General features: G+C 44.0%; 1 protein-coding gene across 5 annotated transcripts in view; it reads left to right on the top strand.

The window, feature by feature from the left end:
- INPP4B (inositol polyphosphate-4-phosphatase type II B) overlaps positions 1–18,236 on the top strand; it is a gene marked incomplete at its 5' end in the record, with an annotated part of 285,439 nt that overhangs the window by 179,907 nt on the left and 87,296 nt on the right. For all 5 annotated transcript variants that reach the window (XM_079989479.1, XM_079989481.1, XM_079989482.1 and 2 more), the window contains 3 exons: positions 765–876; positions 5,437–5,509; positions 14,850–14,997. In XM_079989479.1, the coding sequence (XP_079845605.1) occupies positions 765–876; positions 5,437–5,509; positions 14,850–14,997 (333 nt within the window). The remainder of the gene's footprint in view (positions 1–764; positions 877–5,436; positions 5,510–14,849; positions 14,998–18,236) is intronic.

The following is an 18,236-nucleotide window of genomic DNA, read 5'->3' as shown; positions in this document are numbered from 1 at the left end:
CTGAATGATATAGCTGCAAGACAACTTTTATTACTGTCTTTTAGGCACCGATTGAATTCCATCCTGTTGTCTGGAGCATATTGCATTTGTACTACAGAAAATGACTCAGCTGAGATTTAAACATCTTTTTTGTTTGTTTTTTAAAAGGTTTTGGTTTTTTTAAGTGTTCATTTCTTTTATAAATGAATTACTTCTGATTTACATTCTGAAACCATGCAGACCAAATTACAGTTGGGAGGTTTCTGAGTCAGTAACTTACAGATTACAGTACAAGGTCCTTCAATTGTTGTTGTTTAGTCGTTTAGTCGTGTCCGACTCTTCGTGACTCCATGGACCAGAGCACGCCAGGCACTCCTGTCTTCCACTGCCTCCCACAGTTTGGTCAGACTCATGTTTGTAGCTTTGAGAAAACCTTCAATACTGCATCTTAACTCCACCCTTGTAGAGACAGAAATGTGGCTAGTTGCTGCTGATAAAATTTGTGATGTTAGTGTTTTTTCTTCTGTTCCGATCTGTACAATGATGTGATTCTAAATTCTAAAAGTGAGCCTGGATACAGAAGCCTTACTTTTTCACCTTTCGCAGAATTTCAAAATGTATACAGTGTAGGTTCATCTTTTAAAGCAGCCGTTGCAAATAAGGATTTGTCCAGCACTTTTCCAGTTTTCAGACTGAAGGAAATGGATTTAATTAATGATAATGCCACACCAGCAAAAAAACAAAGCTCATAAATCTCTCCTCCCTCTCTCCATTTTTTTTTTCAGGAGTACGGATGGTGGGAAAACGTTTGGTACTATAGATGTCAGCCTTGTGAAGATGGGGGAGACAGAGAATGGGGAGGCAGATCACATCACAACAGATGTGCAGGGACAAAAGGTAGGAACCCAGCTCAGTGCACAAATTAAATTAGAATGATCAGATATGCCAGATGCCTATGTATTAGTATGGTCACAGTAGACTTTTGAGTTTGCATTTGCAAATTAAAATGAAGGAACTCCTCTATAGAATAAAGCATGATGCCGAGTGTTCAACTCTCCCAACTGAAAATACACTGAAATGGAACAGGGTTTTGTTACAGAACTTTAACTCACATTTTGTTAGATCAAAATTACCAATTTAAAAATCAATCAAGCATAATTAGCTCAGTGTGAGAAATTTGGATAGACTGTGTCCCTGTTTTCCACCCCTCTCAAGTGCTACTCAGTACAGAAAACAAGTTTTAAATAATAGCCTTTTAAAGAAAAAAACTGTCAGTTAGCTGAGGTTCAGTTTTGGTAGGAGTGCTTTGCTTCCAGGATTCTGTTGAAGAATCAGTTTAATTTTTCAAATGATTCCTTTACTAATTTGAAAAAAAAAGACTCACCTTATGATTATCCATATTTGGACCAAAAAATATAACAACTCTCTTGAATATTTTGATGCATTGCACTAAGTGAGAATGGAACAATTCTTCCCTGGCTCAAATTAAAATTGAAGCGGTTAAAAAAATGGAGTTTGTATGTGAACCTGCCTAAAAATCATTTCTGTGCTAGAAAATACAAGTCTGGAAGAAATCTCTAATTGTAATGACAATGATTTTCAGTTGATAGCATAGCAACATTGTGCTCCTGAACTAATGAAAAATATACGTGACATGCTCAGAGTAATCTGAGTGATCCACTTCTGGTTTATTGTAACAATAACCCTCCTTTGAAACATGTACCCCTGACTCTTTTCTTTGTTACTGTTACCTTTGATCTGAAATGAATTGTGTTCGATTCCATATAACGCATTGCAGGTGAGATGTCAATCTTAATAGGAAGATGCAGTAGAAATTTATCATGTGCCCGAAACTTTCACATTGAATGCAAGGGTGGTTGGGAGAAGAAATAGCAATTAAGTCGCCTTCCTGGATTCATTTGTTTATATCTGCTGCCTGTTTTACAGAATTAGCAGCAAAAGTGTTTTCAATATTTAATTTTGTTTCAATGGGGATTGTAGGTAAGGATGGGAGAGAAATTCACTAAGCAAATTTGCACTTCCTAATCCCAAACTAAAACACAGCTCTCCTTTGAAATTGACATGTCACTGAATTTTGTAACAGCCAACCAAAGAATGCATATGAAAATAATCAGCGAAGATCATGTACAAAAATGCATTCTGTTAGTGGGAAATTGCTTGTAAAAATGTTGCATAAATTGACAACGTTGCGTTTATATGTACCGTATTTTTCGCACCATAGGACGCACCGGACAATAGGACGCACCTTGTTTTAGAGGGGGGAGAACAAGGGGAAAAAATTCTTCTGCTCTCTGCCCAGCGCCCCTTCAGCGAAGCGGCAGGAAGCGCTGCGCAGAGAGTGGGAGAATTTTCCCCCTTTTGCTTTACCGCTCTAAAACAAGGTGCCGTTTAAGGTGCGTTCAGGCGGCTACCTTGGAAGCCTGGAGAGCGAGAGGGGTCGGTATGCACCGACCCCTCTCGCTCTCCAGGCTTCAGGTTCCTTTCGACCTGCTCTTTGGGGCTGGCGGGGGAAGCCCACCACCAGCCCCAAAGAGCAGGTCAGGGAGCAGCGGCCATAGGCGCGCGTCACCTCTCCAGCCGAGAGAGCGCGCGCGGGGCTAAAGCAGCCCCCCGCGACCCTCTCCCGGCTGGAGAGGTGACGCGCGCATATGGCAGGAGCCTCCATAGTCGAGCGTCACCTCTCCAGCCGGGAGAGCGCGCGCGGGGCTAAAGCAGCCCCCCGCGACCGTCTCCCGGCTGGAGACGCGGGGCTGGGACAGGGGAAGCCCGAGCTTCCCCCTCCCCCAGAACGGGTTCCAGAGCCATGCAGAAGCTGCGCGCAGCTTTGGCATCGCTCTGGGAGCTTGCGGGGCTGGGGGAGGAGGAAGCCCTCCGCCAGCCTCCAAACCATGTCGGGAGACAGCGGGAGGGCGCGCTGCGCCTCTCCCACTGTCTCCCGAGTTTGCGGGGCTGGTGATGGGGAGGAGCAGGCTTCTCCCCCCCGGCAGCCTTCTAGCCAAGGCGGGGGACAGCGGGAAGGGCGCGCTACGCCTCCCCGCTGTCTCCCGAATTTGCGGGGCTGGTGATGGGGAGGAGCAGGCTTCTCCCCCCCGCCAGCCTTCTAGCCAAGTCGGGGGGCAGCGGGAAGGGTGCGCTGCACCTCTCCCGCTGTCTCCCGAGTTTGCGGGGCTGGCGATGGGGAGGAGCAGGCTTCTCCCCCTGCCAGCCTTCTAACCAAGTCGGGGGACAGCGGGATGGCGGCGTTCCGCCTCCCCGCTGTGCCCCGAGCTTGTGGGGCTGGCGGTGGGGCTCTCCTGAAGCCTGGAGAGCGAGAGGGGTCGGTGCGCACCGACCCCTCTCGCTCTCCAGGTTCAGCGAAAGCCTGCATTCGCACCATAGGACGCCCACACATTTCCCCTTCATTTTTGGAGGGGAAAAAGTGCGTCCTATGGTGCGAAAAATACGGTACATACAGTGTTAGAAACTGAGACATTAAAGCCAGGAGCTAAATGGCACCTTAAACCTGGGTTGTGGGCACAACCACAGTATGTCTAGGCACGATTTTTTTATAACAAGAATACAAAGCTGAAAATGAATGAACTGCCGCTAAAATATTATGTTCATTTTTCACATGGTCTAGTCCTTTGCCTGCCCACCCCACTAATATTCTTAAGAGGATCTCTTCTCCAGTCTTCAGAGAGTCGTTGGAAGTGAGGAGACAGAAAAAGATCCTTCTTTCCTTCCACTCTGCAGTTTAAATCTGAAATCTTAGATGCAGTACTGCACCCGGAGCTCAGAAACTGCTCGCGCTAATGTAATTCCGTTGCAAAATGCGCCTAGAACAATGGGAGTTTCGAACACTGTGTACATATATTGTAAGAAATACACATGAAAGCATACCCACATTTTTGTGTGAACTTCTTTTAATAGTAAATTTAAGTGGAAATGGTGTAAACTAAATTTAAGATTTGGGAGAAATGAGACTCCAGAATTGACAGAGTAATCAGTCTCTAGTTCTGGCACTTAAAATTGGCTAGCAGGAATGCTGGTGCATTCTCCCCAGCCCCCAATCACTGAATGCCTTCCCGACTTTCACAGTATATGTATGAAGCTGGGAAAGGGATCTGAGCATTTCACCCCAGTCCTAGGAAGTGGGTAATTCCAGTTCTTCCTGTTTTAGGGAACATTCTACTTGATTTAAGATGCACCTCTGTGATTGATACAATAGCAAGAAAGTTATGGACAGTTGTCTTTCTCTCAGACAATTGGCTGCCATCTCCTTCGTGCTCCTGACTTGACACAGCAGCTTTATGTAGGTAAAAACGTAATGTTTTTAAACTGGTTTAAGAAGATTATCTTTCAGATAATGTAATAGGGGAAATGATGATATCAAATCCCAACATGTTGATTCCGAGGATATACTTCAGCAACATAAGTGAGGTCACTTATCCTGCCAATGACTTTTTCAAAACATGCTTTCTTCAGTGAACTAGGAGGAAAATGAATGTGAGCTATGAATTAGCCCAGGAGGCTGAGGGGATGGAGATTTTTTTTTAAAAAAAAAATGGATTGGGAACAAATGGAGCCATGACACTGTAACAATGAGGGACTGGTGAAACAAGACAAAATGAATGTGTCTCTGAGTGCCTATTTCAAAGTACCCTTCTTATAGCTCCATAGTGAGTTGAAGGGTTTTGGATGCTTTGAATGGAATATTTTGTAGCACAGAGGTAGCGCTGTGGGTTAAAGCCTCAGCGCCTAGGGCTTGCCGATCGAAAGGTCGGCGGTTCGATTCCCTGCGGCGGGGTGCGCTCCCGCTGCTTGGTCCCAGCGCCTGCCAACCTAGCAGTTCGAAAGCACCTCCGGGTGCAAGTAGATAAATAGGGACCGCTTACCAGCGGGAAGGTAAACGGCGTTTCCGTGTGCGGCTCTGGCTCTGGCCAGAGCAGCGATGTCACGCTGGCCACGTGACCCGGAAGTGTCTCCGGACAGCGCTGGCCCCTGGCCTCTTAAGTGAGATGGGCACACAACCCCAGAGTCTGTCAAGACTGGCCCGTACGGGCAGGGGTACCTTTACCTTTACCTTTAATGGAGCCTGACATAATTTATCTGAGAAAGTTTATGAGTTCAGTTGCTGAACTGCCTTACCAGGTTTTCCAATCACTAGGAGGCTTATAAGTGCTTCTAGTTGAATGTACTTAAAATCCCCCTTCAAATCTTTGTGCAAAGTTTGTGGGCTGGGTAGGGCTGGTGTGCAAAGGAAATGTTGAAGTGGAACCGGCATGCATAGTCCTGATCTGCTACTCACTTTGTATGCACACATGATCACTTGCTGCCCTCACACCTGAAGAGGGCTGGAGTACACTTGCTGTGTGTTGCGCCAATTTCAGTGTGTTTTAGACTTTATATGATGAATCCTCTCATAATATTCTAAATGTTTTAACTTTTGTTTTGTAGTGTGCCTTGGTTTATGAGTGTACATCTCCAGAAAACACCAGTAGTAAAGACAATTTACCTTTATTAAATGCAGGTAGGTGTGCTAAGTCTATAATGATGGAAATAATTAATGTTCAACACTATGCTACATGTATATAATCATTAGAAGGAGTTGGCCCCTGTGCTCATATGGTTTCTAACAAGAACCCAGTGTTTTTCAGCGACTTGGCTTCGGGGTAATCTTCAACTTCAAATTGAATAATATTTCCATAAATTAGCACCATACAAGAACTCGATCCATATTGAGGATATGTTAATTCTAAGAGAGTTAGAAGTTTTTGTTCATTCATTCATTATAGGTCATACAATTAAACTGTAAATATAAATAAAACATAATAAACTAAAAGGCCACAAAGCCACAAAAGCATCATAAAACAGCCAGCCAGATTAAAAATGCATCTAAAAAAACTTAGGGAAATGAAAAGGTTTTTGCCAGTGCAAGCTTTCCAGATGAACCTCTTTGGGTACAACCTATTTGGGCATGATTGGGGTACCACCACTGAAAAGTCCTCTCCGGTGGGTACCTGCTTCACCGCAAGTAGTAGAGATACCTGCAGCAGGCCCTTCACTGAAGATGGCTAGGTACATCTGAGACAGGCAGTCCTTTAACTGTCTTGGTCCTAAGCCATGTAGTGCAAAGACCAGAACCAGCACTTTGAACTGAATCAAGAAACAGACTGAGAGCCAGTGTCACTGACGTAACAGAGGCGTAATGCAATAATAATCCTCAGTCCCTTTTAGTAATCTAAAAACTGCATTCTGCACTAACGGCAGTTTCTGAACAGTCTAACTAGCACATGCAGGAGTCTAACTTGGACATTTCCAATGCATAGGTAACTGAGGGCAGGCTCTGTCTTTCTAGGTAAGGTTTATGACTGACATACCAGTCTAAGCTGGTAAAAGTACACATACTTAATGTCGCAGAAGCATCTTGCACTTCCAGTGGGTGAAAGATGAATCAAGGAGTACCCCCAAGCTGCAAACCTGCTGCTTCATGAGCAATACAACCCCGTTTAGCACAGGATTTACTCCTTTGATGAACCATCCACCCAAAATACCTCTGACTTGCCTGGTTTCAGCTTTGGTTTATTGTCCCTCATGCATACCATTATTGCAGCCGTAATTAAATTCCTTCTTAGCAGTTAGCTTTGACCTGTGCTGTAATTTATCATTGTATCCAGGTGATACAGTGTATGCATTTCCCATCTGTTCTGCTTTGCCTGTAATGTATTTACTTTTGTATATGTATCGAAAGACAGGAATTACAGCAGTAGCTGGCCATATGTACTAAGAGTTATTGTGTTTATACTCTGCATTCCAGTGTCTTGAACAGTTTATTGTATTGTTTGCAATTCTGGAAGTAGACAGGGGGCTGGGGACACATGCCTCACGTGTTGTCGTTTTTAAAAAAACCTCTAAAGCTTAAAGGCCCTTGGCATTATTCTTGAGCGTTCTTAATACATGGAGCTCAAGCTCCAAGTGAGTTATGAAGTAGTGACAGAGTGGGAATGAGGTATCAATGGTTAATCTCATAGATGCTCATAACTATTTTATTTTTATCTTGAGACATTTTGGTTTTTACTGCTATTCATATATAAAGCTGGAATCTTAAAATTAAAATAATATATTTTCTCTACATGTGTGTGTTATGAAAATATGATCTTTTTTAAAAAAAAAAAAGAAGAGGAAAGGAACAATATTCTAGAAAGGTAATGGGCATGTTAGAGGAAGTGGCCTGCCTCTGATGATCTTGTCTTTTTGTTGCTCCTTTCCAGAAACTTGTGCTGCCTGAACTGATGCAACACAATATATATATATATTTCTGTAGTCAGAAGTTTTCTTTGAACTTCATTTTTCAGTTGTATATATGAATCATTAGTAACTTTTTGTGTTGTACATATTTCATAGATCAAAATGTGGGTCAGTAGCAGTTAGGAAACATGTCCCACAGGAGTGAGTAATATTACAATAGGTTAGTGAGGCTATTTGTTTCAGAGAGCAGATGTAATGGGTTGTGTTCTGAGAACCCACAGAAAGGTCCTGAACTAGGATCCCACAATAGGCTAAGGCAGGCCTAGGCAAACTCAGCGCTCCAGATGTTTGGGGACTACAACTCCCATCATCCCTATCTAACAGGACCAGTGGTCAGGGATGATGGGAGTTGTAGTCCCAAAACATCTGGAGGGCCGAGTTTGCCTATGTCTGGGCTAAGGTGATGCCCTTCCTGCAAACAGACTGCTGCAAACATGGGGCTCATCCAACACTTCCCTTTGTCCCATGATTTCTTCCACTTGGTCCATGACTTCTAGGCACCGGTTCAAGAGTTCTTTCCTGTGTCCCAATACTTTTCCCAGGAAAATTTGCTGCTTACCGCTGAATCAGAACACGTGTCAATCCACACATATACATCCCTTAAATTGACATTTTCTCTGATTCAGCAGTAAACAGTAGGTTTTCCTGGGGAAAACAGTGGGACAAAAGAAAAAATCTCTCAGGCCTGTGTTTAGAAGTCATGGACCAAACAGAAGTGTGGATGAGCCCAACATTTCAAAAGCAGCCAAAGATCTGAGAGAGCCTGAAGGACATGCAAGTCCCTAACTGCCCACATATAAAGCTTTAAAACTGTGTTCTAGTATCTGGTTAGCGAGAATAGAAGTTGGTTGTGCAGTAAAGGTTCATAATTTTCAAATAAATCCATCATTTTTATTGTTCCCGGGGTGGAGAGGAGACAGCAAGGGAGTTAGCCACTTTTGCTATCCCCTCCACACCTTCAGAGCAACACCTAGGAAGTGGTTATTCAAGCCTTAAGTAGATAGAGAGCAAAAGGGCACCACTTGCTTAAGTTGTCCCTCCATAGGTATCCATGTGGTTCTTGTGTGGTCTGTGTGGTTCTTGAGGAGACACAATAACTGATGTAACTGGCTCACCTCACGATAAAGTCTGAGAATAGGAATCTCATAACCACCACATTGTGCTTTAGTGTACAGAACTGAAGGCCTTAATCTGGCTCTTTTGTCCCTGTGGCAAAAGCCCTCAACCCCTGTAATTGAGAAAGAGGGAGATTTGTTGGCAACACCTGAAATAAATAGAGCAATTTCAGTAAAAGCATCATTTTAAGGGTTGCAATATGCCTTAGCGAAGACGAGAACCTACTGAGCTTTGATTTCATACTTCAGACATTTGATGAGAGGGCCGTAATTCCTTTTTAGTTGAGTTAAGTCTTTAGTAGCTAATATGCCCAGATATTTAAAATATGTGTCTTGCAGGGATAACAAGCCTATATTTGCTAAACACTGTTGGTCCCTCCAAGGGATATTCAAGCATAGCAGCTGAGATTTTGAATAATTGACCTACAGTCCTGCTGCAGTTTGGAATTAAGCCAATTCAGCCTGTAGTTTAAGTTCTTTCTTTCTTTCTTTCTTTCTTTCTTTCTTTCTTTCTTTCTGCAATTAATCCAGAATGCGGCAGCTAGACTGGTGACTGGGAGTGGCCGCCGGGACCACATAACACCGGTTCTGAGAGATCTGCACTGGCTCCCAGTACGTTTCCGAGCACGATTCAAAGTGTTGGTGCTGACCTTTAAAGCCCTAAACGGCCTCGGTCCTGTATACCTGAAGGAGCATCTCCACCCCCATCGTTCAGCCCGGACACTGAGATCCAGCACCGAGGGCCTTCTGGCGGTTCCCTCATTGCGAGAAGTGAGGCTACAGGGAACCAGGCAGAGGGCCTTCTCGGTAGTGGCGCCCGACCTGTGGAACGCCCTCCCATCAGATGTCAAAGAGATAAAGAATTACCTGTCATTCAGAAGACATCTTAAGGCAGCCCTGTTCAGGGAGGTTTTTAATATGTAATGCTGTATTGTTTTTGACACTGATTGGGAGCCGCCCAGAGTGGCTGGGGAAACTCAGCCAGATGGGCGGGGTATAAATAATAAATTATTATTATTATTATTATTATTTCTTTTTGTTTATTGCATTTATATCCCACCTTTTTCTCTTAAGGAAGTAAAGGTGGCATACATGGTTCTGCCACTCCTCATTTAATCCCTAAAACTACCCTGTGAGGTTGGTTAGGCTAAAGAGGCAATCCTTGGCCCAAGGCCACCCAGTGTGTTGCCAGTAAACAAGCTCTCCTTTATAGATTTTGACCAATATACACCTAGCAGACAATCCTCATAATAATTAGGGGACTTGAGTCAGATACAAGGAATAAATAAATTTCTCTCAGTAATTGCATAAAAATCACAGTAGAAATAAGTTTGAAATGTGGCTGAAATGTGCCACTAACCTGACTACCCTAGGTTCAGAGACATTTCAGAACCATAATATGCTGCAAATCAGTTGTAGCTCAGAAGCACCCTGGCTCACTTTTGTGGACTAAAAAGCTTGGTTCGTGCTTTATACGGGTTTGTGTAGGTCTGTCAAACTCTTAACTATGATCAAAATTCTTTTTTATGTTAAACTCTTCTTCTCCTTGGCTTCAGCCCTTTCTGTTTGTTCCTGGTTAAGGGGGAAAGAGTTTAACCAGGATGATATGCTGCACCAAACCTTGGCTTAACTGCCTTGCCACACTAAGCTAAAAGGGTTGGGGAAGACCAAAGCAGGTGTGGGCTCCTCTGCAGCACATCCATGTATAATAATAATAATATAATAATAATTTATTATTTATACCCCGCCCATCTGGCTGGGCCTCCCCAGCCACTCTGGGCCTCCCCAGCCACGCTGGGCGGCTTCCATAAAAACCAAAAATACAGTAAAATATCACACGTTAAAAACTTCACTGAACAGGGCTGCCTTAAGATGTCTTCTGAATGTCAGGTAGTTGTTTATCGCTTTGACATCTGCTGGGAGGGCGTTCCACAGGGCGGGGGCCACTACTGAGAAGGCCCTCTGCCTGGTTCCCTGTAGCTTTGCTTCTCGCAATGAGGGAACCGCCAGAAGGCCCTCGGCGCTGGACCTCAGCGTCCGGGCAGAATGATGGGGGTGGAGACGCTCCTTCAGGTATACTGGACCGAGGCCGTTTAGGGCTTTAAAGGTCAGCACCAACACTTTGAATTGTGCTCGGAAACATACTGGGAGCCAATGTAGGTCTTTCAAGACCGGTGTTATATGGTCTCGGCGGCCGCTCCCAATCACCAGTCTAGCTGCCGCATTCTGGATTAGTTGTAGTTTCCAAGTCACCTTCAAAGGTAGCCCCACGTAGAGTGCATTGCAGTAGTCCAAGCGGGAGATAACCAGAGCATGCACCACTCTGGCGAGACAGTCCGCAGGCAGATAGGGTCTCAGCCTACGTACCAGATGGAGCTGGTAAACAGCTGCCCTGGACACAGATTTGACCTGTGCTTCCATGGACAGCTGTGAGTCCAAAATGACTCCCAGGCTGCGCACCTGGTCCTTCAGGGGCACAGTTACCCCATTCAGGACCAGGGAATCCTCCACACCTGCCCGCCTCCTGTCCCCCAAAAACAGTACTTCTGTCTTGTCAGGATTCAACCTCAATCTGTTAGCCGCCATCCATCCTCCAACCGCCTCCAGACACTCACACAGGACCTTCACCGCCCTCACTGGTTCTGATTTAAAAGAGAGGTAGAGCTGGGTATCATCCGCATACTGATGAACACCCAGCCCAAACCTCCTGATTATCTCTCCCAGCGGCTGCATGTAAATGTTGAAAAGCTTGGGGAGAGGACAGAACCCTGAGGCACCCCACAAGTGAGAGCCCAGGGGTCTGAACACTCATCCCCCCCCACCACTTTCTGAACACGGCCCAGGAGGAAGGAGCGGAACCACTGTAGGACAGTGCCCCCAGCTCCCAGCCCCTCAAGACGGTCCAGAAGGATGTTATGGTCGATGGTATCAAACGCCGCTGAGAGATCCAGCAGAACTAGGAAACAGCTCTCACCTTTGTTTTTTTTATATATAATATTTATTAATAGTTTTTTTTTTTAATTATAACATAATAAACAAAACATACAAAAAATATCACATTTCATAACATATTTTCTTATCCTTTTTGGACTTCCTCACATCTCCCTCTCCTACGTTCCAAAATATAAAAATTAATTCAGCAATTTATCACCTTGTCCCCACCTTATCTAATTTTCCAATGTTATATCTTAAATTTTAGATATATTCATTTGACTTTTTAAAACTTTTTAGTTTAGCCTAATCATTATCTAAAAGTTGATTTTTTCCTAAATTTAGCTTATCTTCATAGTTCAGTTTATCTAATTCAATGGTGCCAAGTTGTTTGTGATCAAGCATCCTCCTTAACATTCATACAGTTTACAATATTTTTGCAAATAGTCCTTAAATTTCTTCCAATCTTCTTCCACCGTCTTCTCTCCCAGGTCTCGAATTCTGCCAGTCATCTCAGCCAGTTCCATATAGTCTATCAGTTGCATCTGCCATTCTTCCAGTGTGGGTAGATCTTGGGTTTTCCAATGCTTAGCAACGAGTATCCTTGCTGCTATTGTTGCATACATAAAAAATGTTCGGTCATTCCTTAGCACCCTCTGGTCAACGATGCCCAAAAGGAAGGCCTCTGGTTTCTTAGGGAAGGTATACTTAAATACCTTTTTCAGCTCATTGTATATCATTTCCCAGAAGGCCTTAACCCTAGGGCAAGTCCACCAGAGGTGAAAGAACGTTCCTTCACTTTCCCTGCATTTCCAACACTTATTATCAGACAAGTGGTATATTTCTGCAAGTTTGACTGGGGTCATGTACCATCTATATATCATTTTCATTACATTTTCTTTCAAAGCATTACATGCAGTGAAATTCAGCCCAATGGTCCATAACTTTTCCCAGTCCTCAAACATAATATTACACCCAATGTCCTGTGCCCACTTTATCATAGCCGATTTAACCATTTCATCTTGTGTGTTCCATTTTAACAGCAAGTTATACATTCTTGAGAGTACCTTAGTCTTAGGCTCTAACAGTTCCGTTTCTAACTTCGATTTTTCCACCTGGAATCCTAACTTTTTATCAAGTTTAAAAACTTCTTTAATCTGAGCATAATGTAACCAATCTCGCACTTTGTCTTTCATTTTCTCCTGACTCTGCAATTTCCAATTATCTCCATCTTTTTCTAATATTTCCCAATACTTCGGCCATTTGGCCTCCATATTGAGTCTTTTCCGGGCCTTAGCTTCCAATGGTGAAAGCCACCTTGGAGTTTTGTTTTCCAATAAGTCTTTGTATTTTGTCCAGACATTAAACACTGCTTTTCTGACAATATGGTTCTTGAAATTCTTATTGATCTTAACCTTGTCATACCATAAATATGCATGCCAACCAAACGCATTGTCAAAACCTTCCAAATCTAGTACATCAGTGTCTTCGAGAAGCAGCCAATCTTTCAACCAGCAAAAAGCTGCTGATTCATAGTACAGCCTTAAGTCTGGCAGGGCAAAGCCCCCTCTTTCTTTCGCATCAATTAATATCTTAAACTTAATTCTGGGCAACAGCTCTCACCTTTGTCACTAGCCCGCCGGAGATCATCAACCAGTGCGACCAAGGCAGTTTCAGTCCCATGATGAGGCCTGAATCCTGACTGGAAGGGATCCAAATGGTCCGCTTCTTCCAGGTGTGCCTGGAGTTGTTCGGCAACCGCTCGCTCAATCACCTTGCCCAAGAATGGAAGATTTGAGACTGGACGATAGTTGGCCATCGTGGCCGCATCTAAAGATGGTTTTTTAAGAAGCGGTTTAATAACCGCCTCTTTCAGCGGGTCTGGGAAGGCTCCCTCACGGAGGGAAGCATTCACCACCCCACGAAGCCCATCACCCAGTCCTTCCCGGCTAGCTTTTATAAGCCAGGATGGGCAAGGATCCAGGAGACAGGTGGTTGGTTTCACTCGTCCAAGCAGCCTGTCCACATCCTCGGAGGTAACAGATTGGAATTGATCCCATTCAACTTGACCAGACAGAACTCTAGCACTCTCCCGCCCCGGTCCTGCTCCCACGGTGGAGTCTACTTCTTCCCGAATCTGAGCGATTTTATCTGCAAAAAACTTTGCAAAATCATTGCAGGAGAACATGTGGCCCGTACTGGGCCCCGATGTTGCAGGTGGTTCCGCTAAATTGTGAACCACCTGAAAAAGTCTCCTGCTGCTGTTTTCTGCAGATGCAATAGAGGCGGTGAAGAAATTCTTCTTTGCCGTCGCTATCGCCACTTGGTAGGCTCAACGTTGAGCTCTAACCTGTGTCCGGTCAGATTCGGAATGAGTTATCCGCCACCGGCGCTCTAGCCGTCTCAACGATTGTTTCATTGTCCTCAGATCCGTGGAAAACCACGGGGCTGTCCGGGCTCCATGCAATCGGAGAGGGCACTTCGGAGCCAAACAGTCAATAGCCCTGGTTAACTCCGCATTCCAGCGGGCCACCAGGGAATCGGCTGAAAGGTCATCAACATGGGATAAAGCATCCCCTACCACTCTCTGGAAACCATTTGGATCCATTAAGTGGCGGGGACGGACCATCCGAATTGGTCCCACCTCCCTGCAGAGGGGATGGGTCGCAGAGAAGTCCAGTTGCGCCAGGAAGTGATCTGACCATGGTTTGGCTTTCCATGTTGTCCAAACAGGCTTGCTAATGAGAGCTTGCTAATGGATGGAAAGTTATCTCCCTTAGTTGCTATGGCACTTGCAAGCCCATGGCCAAAGGAAAAAAGGATTCCAAATCTAATGCCTTGAATTAATTTCCCAACTTTTGAATATATGAATTAGCCCCGTTGGCAAGGGTCTGTGGGTGAAACATACCATTTCCATTGTTGTTTATCTACAGCATAGCAAGTTTTATCAAACAATTTTGGAAAGTATAATGAGATTCTATGTAATGAGACCATTTTGAATCTGCACGGCTAGTAAAAAGAAATCAGCTGAGCCACCACAAAAGTGCTTCAAAAGATGAAGTATATTTTATTTAAAGCAAAATGAAAAACAACAATGGATGTGGAGCCAGGAGAATATTATCATTCATAACACATGATCATAATGTCATCAGCTGCTCGTTGAGATTTCACTGTTTATTTCTCAGCCAAGTTCTTTTATCCTAGGAATCTGTGCCAGTAGTCCTGAGTTTTTAATCTTAGTGCAGCTGAAGTAATAAATCCAGCATCTAGTGTTCTAAGTAGAATTTAATTGTCTTCTGTTTGGGTAGCATAACTTAAGGGATTCTCCCTTTAATTTATTGAAATAAATTAAATAATAACAATAAATTAAAGGCAGAATAGATTTATTTGTGGGGTTTAATGTTTAAAATACAGCGAGAAAGAGATAAATTATTTCGCTAATAAACCACTGTGATAGCTTTTGAACCAAAAATATAGCTGCGATTAAGCAACCCCATCATTTTTTTCCTTTTGCAGTGTTAAAAAACCCGATCTGTAAGTTATATAGATTCCCCACTTCTGACAACAAGTGGATGTGTGTACGAGAACAGATGTCTGAGAGCACTCTTTCTTTTCATATTCCCAAGGAACTCATCAGCCTGCACATAAAGGAGGATATGAGAAGGTAAGGGAAACAGCATGAAAAAGTAAAAGCAAGCTATAAAACTGTCTTTATAACACTGGTAATAGAAGTTGACTGAAATCCATGAGTTCACTGCTAGGAATCAACACAGTTTCAACCTGTTCAGTCTGCCAGTGTGGGGCTGAGCTGCAGGCAGCTGCCACAGGTGAGCCCAGAGGCTGGGAGTCAGGAGTTGAGCCATTGGTCAAAGTCAGAAGCCATCATCCATTGCCTTCACACCATACATTTAAAGCACCTGTGACTTCCCCCAAACAATCCACGCAACTGTAGCTTACCTCCCACAGAGCTACGTTTCCCAGCACCCTTAACAAGTTGCAGTTCCCAGGATTATTTTGGGGGAAGCCATGTGCTTAAAATGCACCATCAGCTCCACCTACTGTTGACCTCCCTGCCTCCTGCCATACCTGTTCCAGTGGTCACTGACATCCACTGCACAGAAATGCCACTAAGACCCTGTTGCTCATGCAAGGCCCCAGTTGCAGCAGAAGGCCTTTGGGTCCAATGGGCAGCAAAGTGGGTGAGTGAGGGAAGTCCAGAGTGTGAGAATATTTCATTGTCAGAAAGATGTTCCAAGCTGCGGTTCTGATAGCTCATCATGCAGGGCAGCTGCATGGAGAAAGGAAGTTTGAGCCTCAGGGGATCCTCACAGCTACTGGGAAGTTAAGACTTCTGTTGTTTATTGGCATGGAGCTGAGGCCTGTAGCCAGGAGTTGTATAATAAAAGAGGTCTAAGAATACACAGAGACAGTTCGCCAAATGTGAGGCAACAAAAAGCTAAATACAAATCTAATGTTGTAAAGGTTAGTGTTTTAATTTTAATTGAGCTAGATTGTAAATGCCTTGTGCTGCTTATTTATTACTGTGCTTGTTTATAACATTTATGCCCTGCCTTTTAGCCAAAAAAGCTCTCCGGTGTCATTCAGACTGCAGTTTATTCAATTTCCTGATGAAACGTTTCCCTGTTAACTTTGTGCATTATGTTTGACCTTTCACGTGACGTGAAAGCCATTCTGGAAAACCAATGGGGTGTAATAGAATATTGCATGTGTTTGTCCCTCATTTCCGTCTTCCAGATACAGTATAATTTTTTGCAGTTTTCTTAGCTCGGAAAATCTTGGGCATACTATATACCTTTCTCTCCAACTCACTGTTACTGTCAAACTTGAAATGTCCATGGAAAAAGCAGCCCACCCCAGAATGAACAAGTAACCTGATCCAGCCACCCTTTGCCTCCCTTCCCACCCCATGATCCTCTGGTTTGCCCTCTCTCCCTCAACAACTGTGGAGTGGAGGGGATGGTTATAAGGGTAGTGCTTCTCTCCTGTTTTCTAATGTTCACTTCACACTGCAATACCTACTGGTGTAAGTGAAATGAAGAGCGAAATGGTGATGTATCAGTTCTTCAGTGGGAAAGGAACGTTATGGAAGTGCTAACCTTATAATCAGTAAAACGAACAGGATAAGCCTCGCATGTGAATGCAGCCTCAGAGTAGCTTACAAAAATCACTTCTAAAAAGACATAACACGTGTGAGAGGGAAAAAAGCAAGCTCAAGCACAGGTTCTTAAGGTTACGACTGATGTCAGTGGCGGCTCTTGCTGTTGGCATCTAATAAAGAGCAGCCCCTCCCTTCCCTGAAGCCCCCAGATCAGATCCAGGAGAAAAGCTACTGACAATGCCCAGGTCAGGACAATGTCCACACAGTTCTCCCCTCTGGCATAATGGCAGCTAGAATCCGCACAGGGAAAGGCTCTGTGGTGTTACCCTCTTCCGTGGTCCAGAAACAGAACTCATATCAAGAAGGAGTTATATTCTCAGTATTGTGGGCCTAACCTTATAGAACCCACTCCCAATAGAAACCAGGCAGGAATTCTCTCTACAGAGTTTCAGACGTCAGGTCAAAACAATTCTATTCGAGGAGATCTTTGCAACATGAATTTTTCTGGTGTTTATGTTTTATTTTTTTCATTGTAAGACACTTAATTTGTTGTTGTTTAGTCGTTTAGTCGTGTCCGACTCTTCGTGACCCCATGGACCAGAGCACGCCAGGCACTTCTGTCTTCCACTGCCTCCCGCAGTTTGGTCAGACTCATGTTTGTAGCTTCGAGAACACTGTCCAACCATCTCGTCCTCTGTTGTCCCCTTCTCCTTGTGCCCTCCATCTTTCCCAACATCAGGGTCTTTTCCATGGAGTCTTCTCTTCTCATGAGGTGGCCAAAGTATTGGAGCCTCAGCTTCACGATCTGTCCTTCCAGTGAGCACTCAGGGCTGATTTCCTTAAGAATGGATAGGTTTGTTCTTCTTGCAGTCCATGGGACTCTCAAGAGTCTCCTCCAGCACCATAATTCAAAAGCATCAATTCTTCGGCGATCAGCCTTCTTTATGGTCCAGCTCTCACTTCCATACATCACTACTGGGAAAACCATAGCTTTTACTATACGGACCTTTGTTGGCAAGGTGATGTCTCTACTTTTTAAGATGCTGTCTAGGTTGGTCATTGCTTTCCTCCCAAGAAGCAGGCGTCTCTTAATTTCGTGGCTGCTGTCACCATCTGCAATGTTCATGGAGCCCAAGAAAGTAAAATCTCTCACTGCCTCCATTTCTTCCCCTTCTATTTGCCATACTGCTTGAGCCTTCCTTGTAGAATTTTAAGCATAACCTTGCTAGCATGTGAAATGAGTGCAATTGTGCGGTAGTTGGAGCATTCTTTAGCACTGCCCTTGGGATTGGGATGTAGACTGATCTTCTCCAGTCCTCTGGCCACTGCTGAGTTTTCCAAACTTGCTGGCATATTAAGTGTAGCACCTTAACAGCATCATCTTTTAAAATTTTAAATAGTTCAGCCGGAATACCATCACTTCCACTGGCCTTGTTATTTGCAGTGCTTTCTAAGGCCCATTTGACTTCACTCTCCAGGATGTCTGGCTCAAGGTCAGCAACCACACTACCTGGGGTGTACGAGCCATCCATATCTTTCTGGTATAATTCCTCTGTGTATTCTTGCCACCTCTTCTTGATGTCTTCTGCTTCTGTTAGGTCCTTACCACTTTTGTCCTTTATTATGGTAATCTTTGAACGAAATGTTCCTTTCACATCGCCAATTTTCTTGAACAGATCTCTGGTTCTTCCCATTCTGTTGTTTTCCTCTATTTCTTTGCATTGCTTGTTTAAGAAGGCCTTCTTGTCTCTCCTTGCTATTTTTTGGAAATCTGCATTCAATTT

The sequence above is a fragment of the Podarcis cretensis genome, assembly GCF_951804945.1.
Source record: "Podarcis cretensis genome assembly, chromosome: 9".
Classification (NCBI taxonomy): domain Eukaryota; kingdom Metazoa; phylum Chordata; class Lepidosauria; order Squamata; family Lacertidae; genus Podarcis; species Podarcis cretensis.
This window is presented reverse-complemented; position numbering and strand designations above follow the sequence as displayed.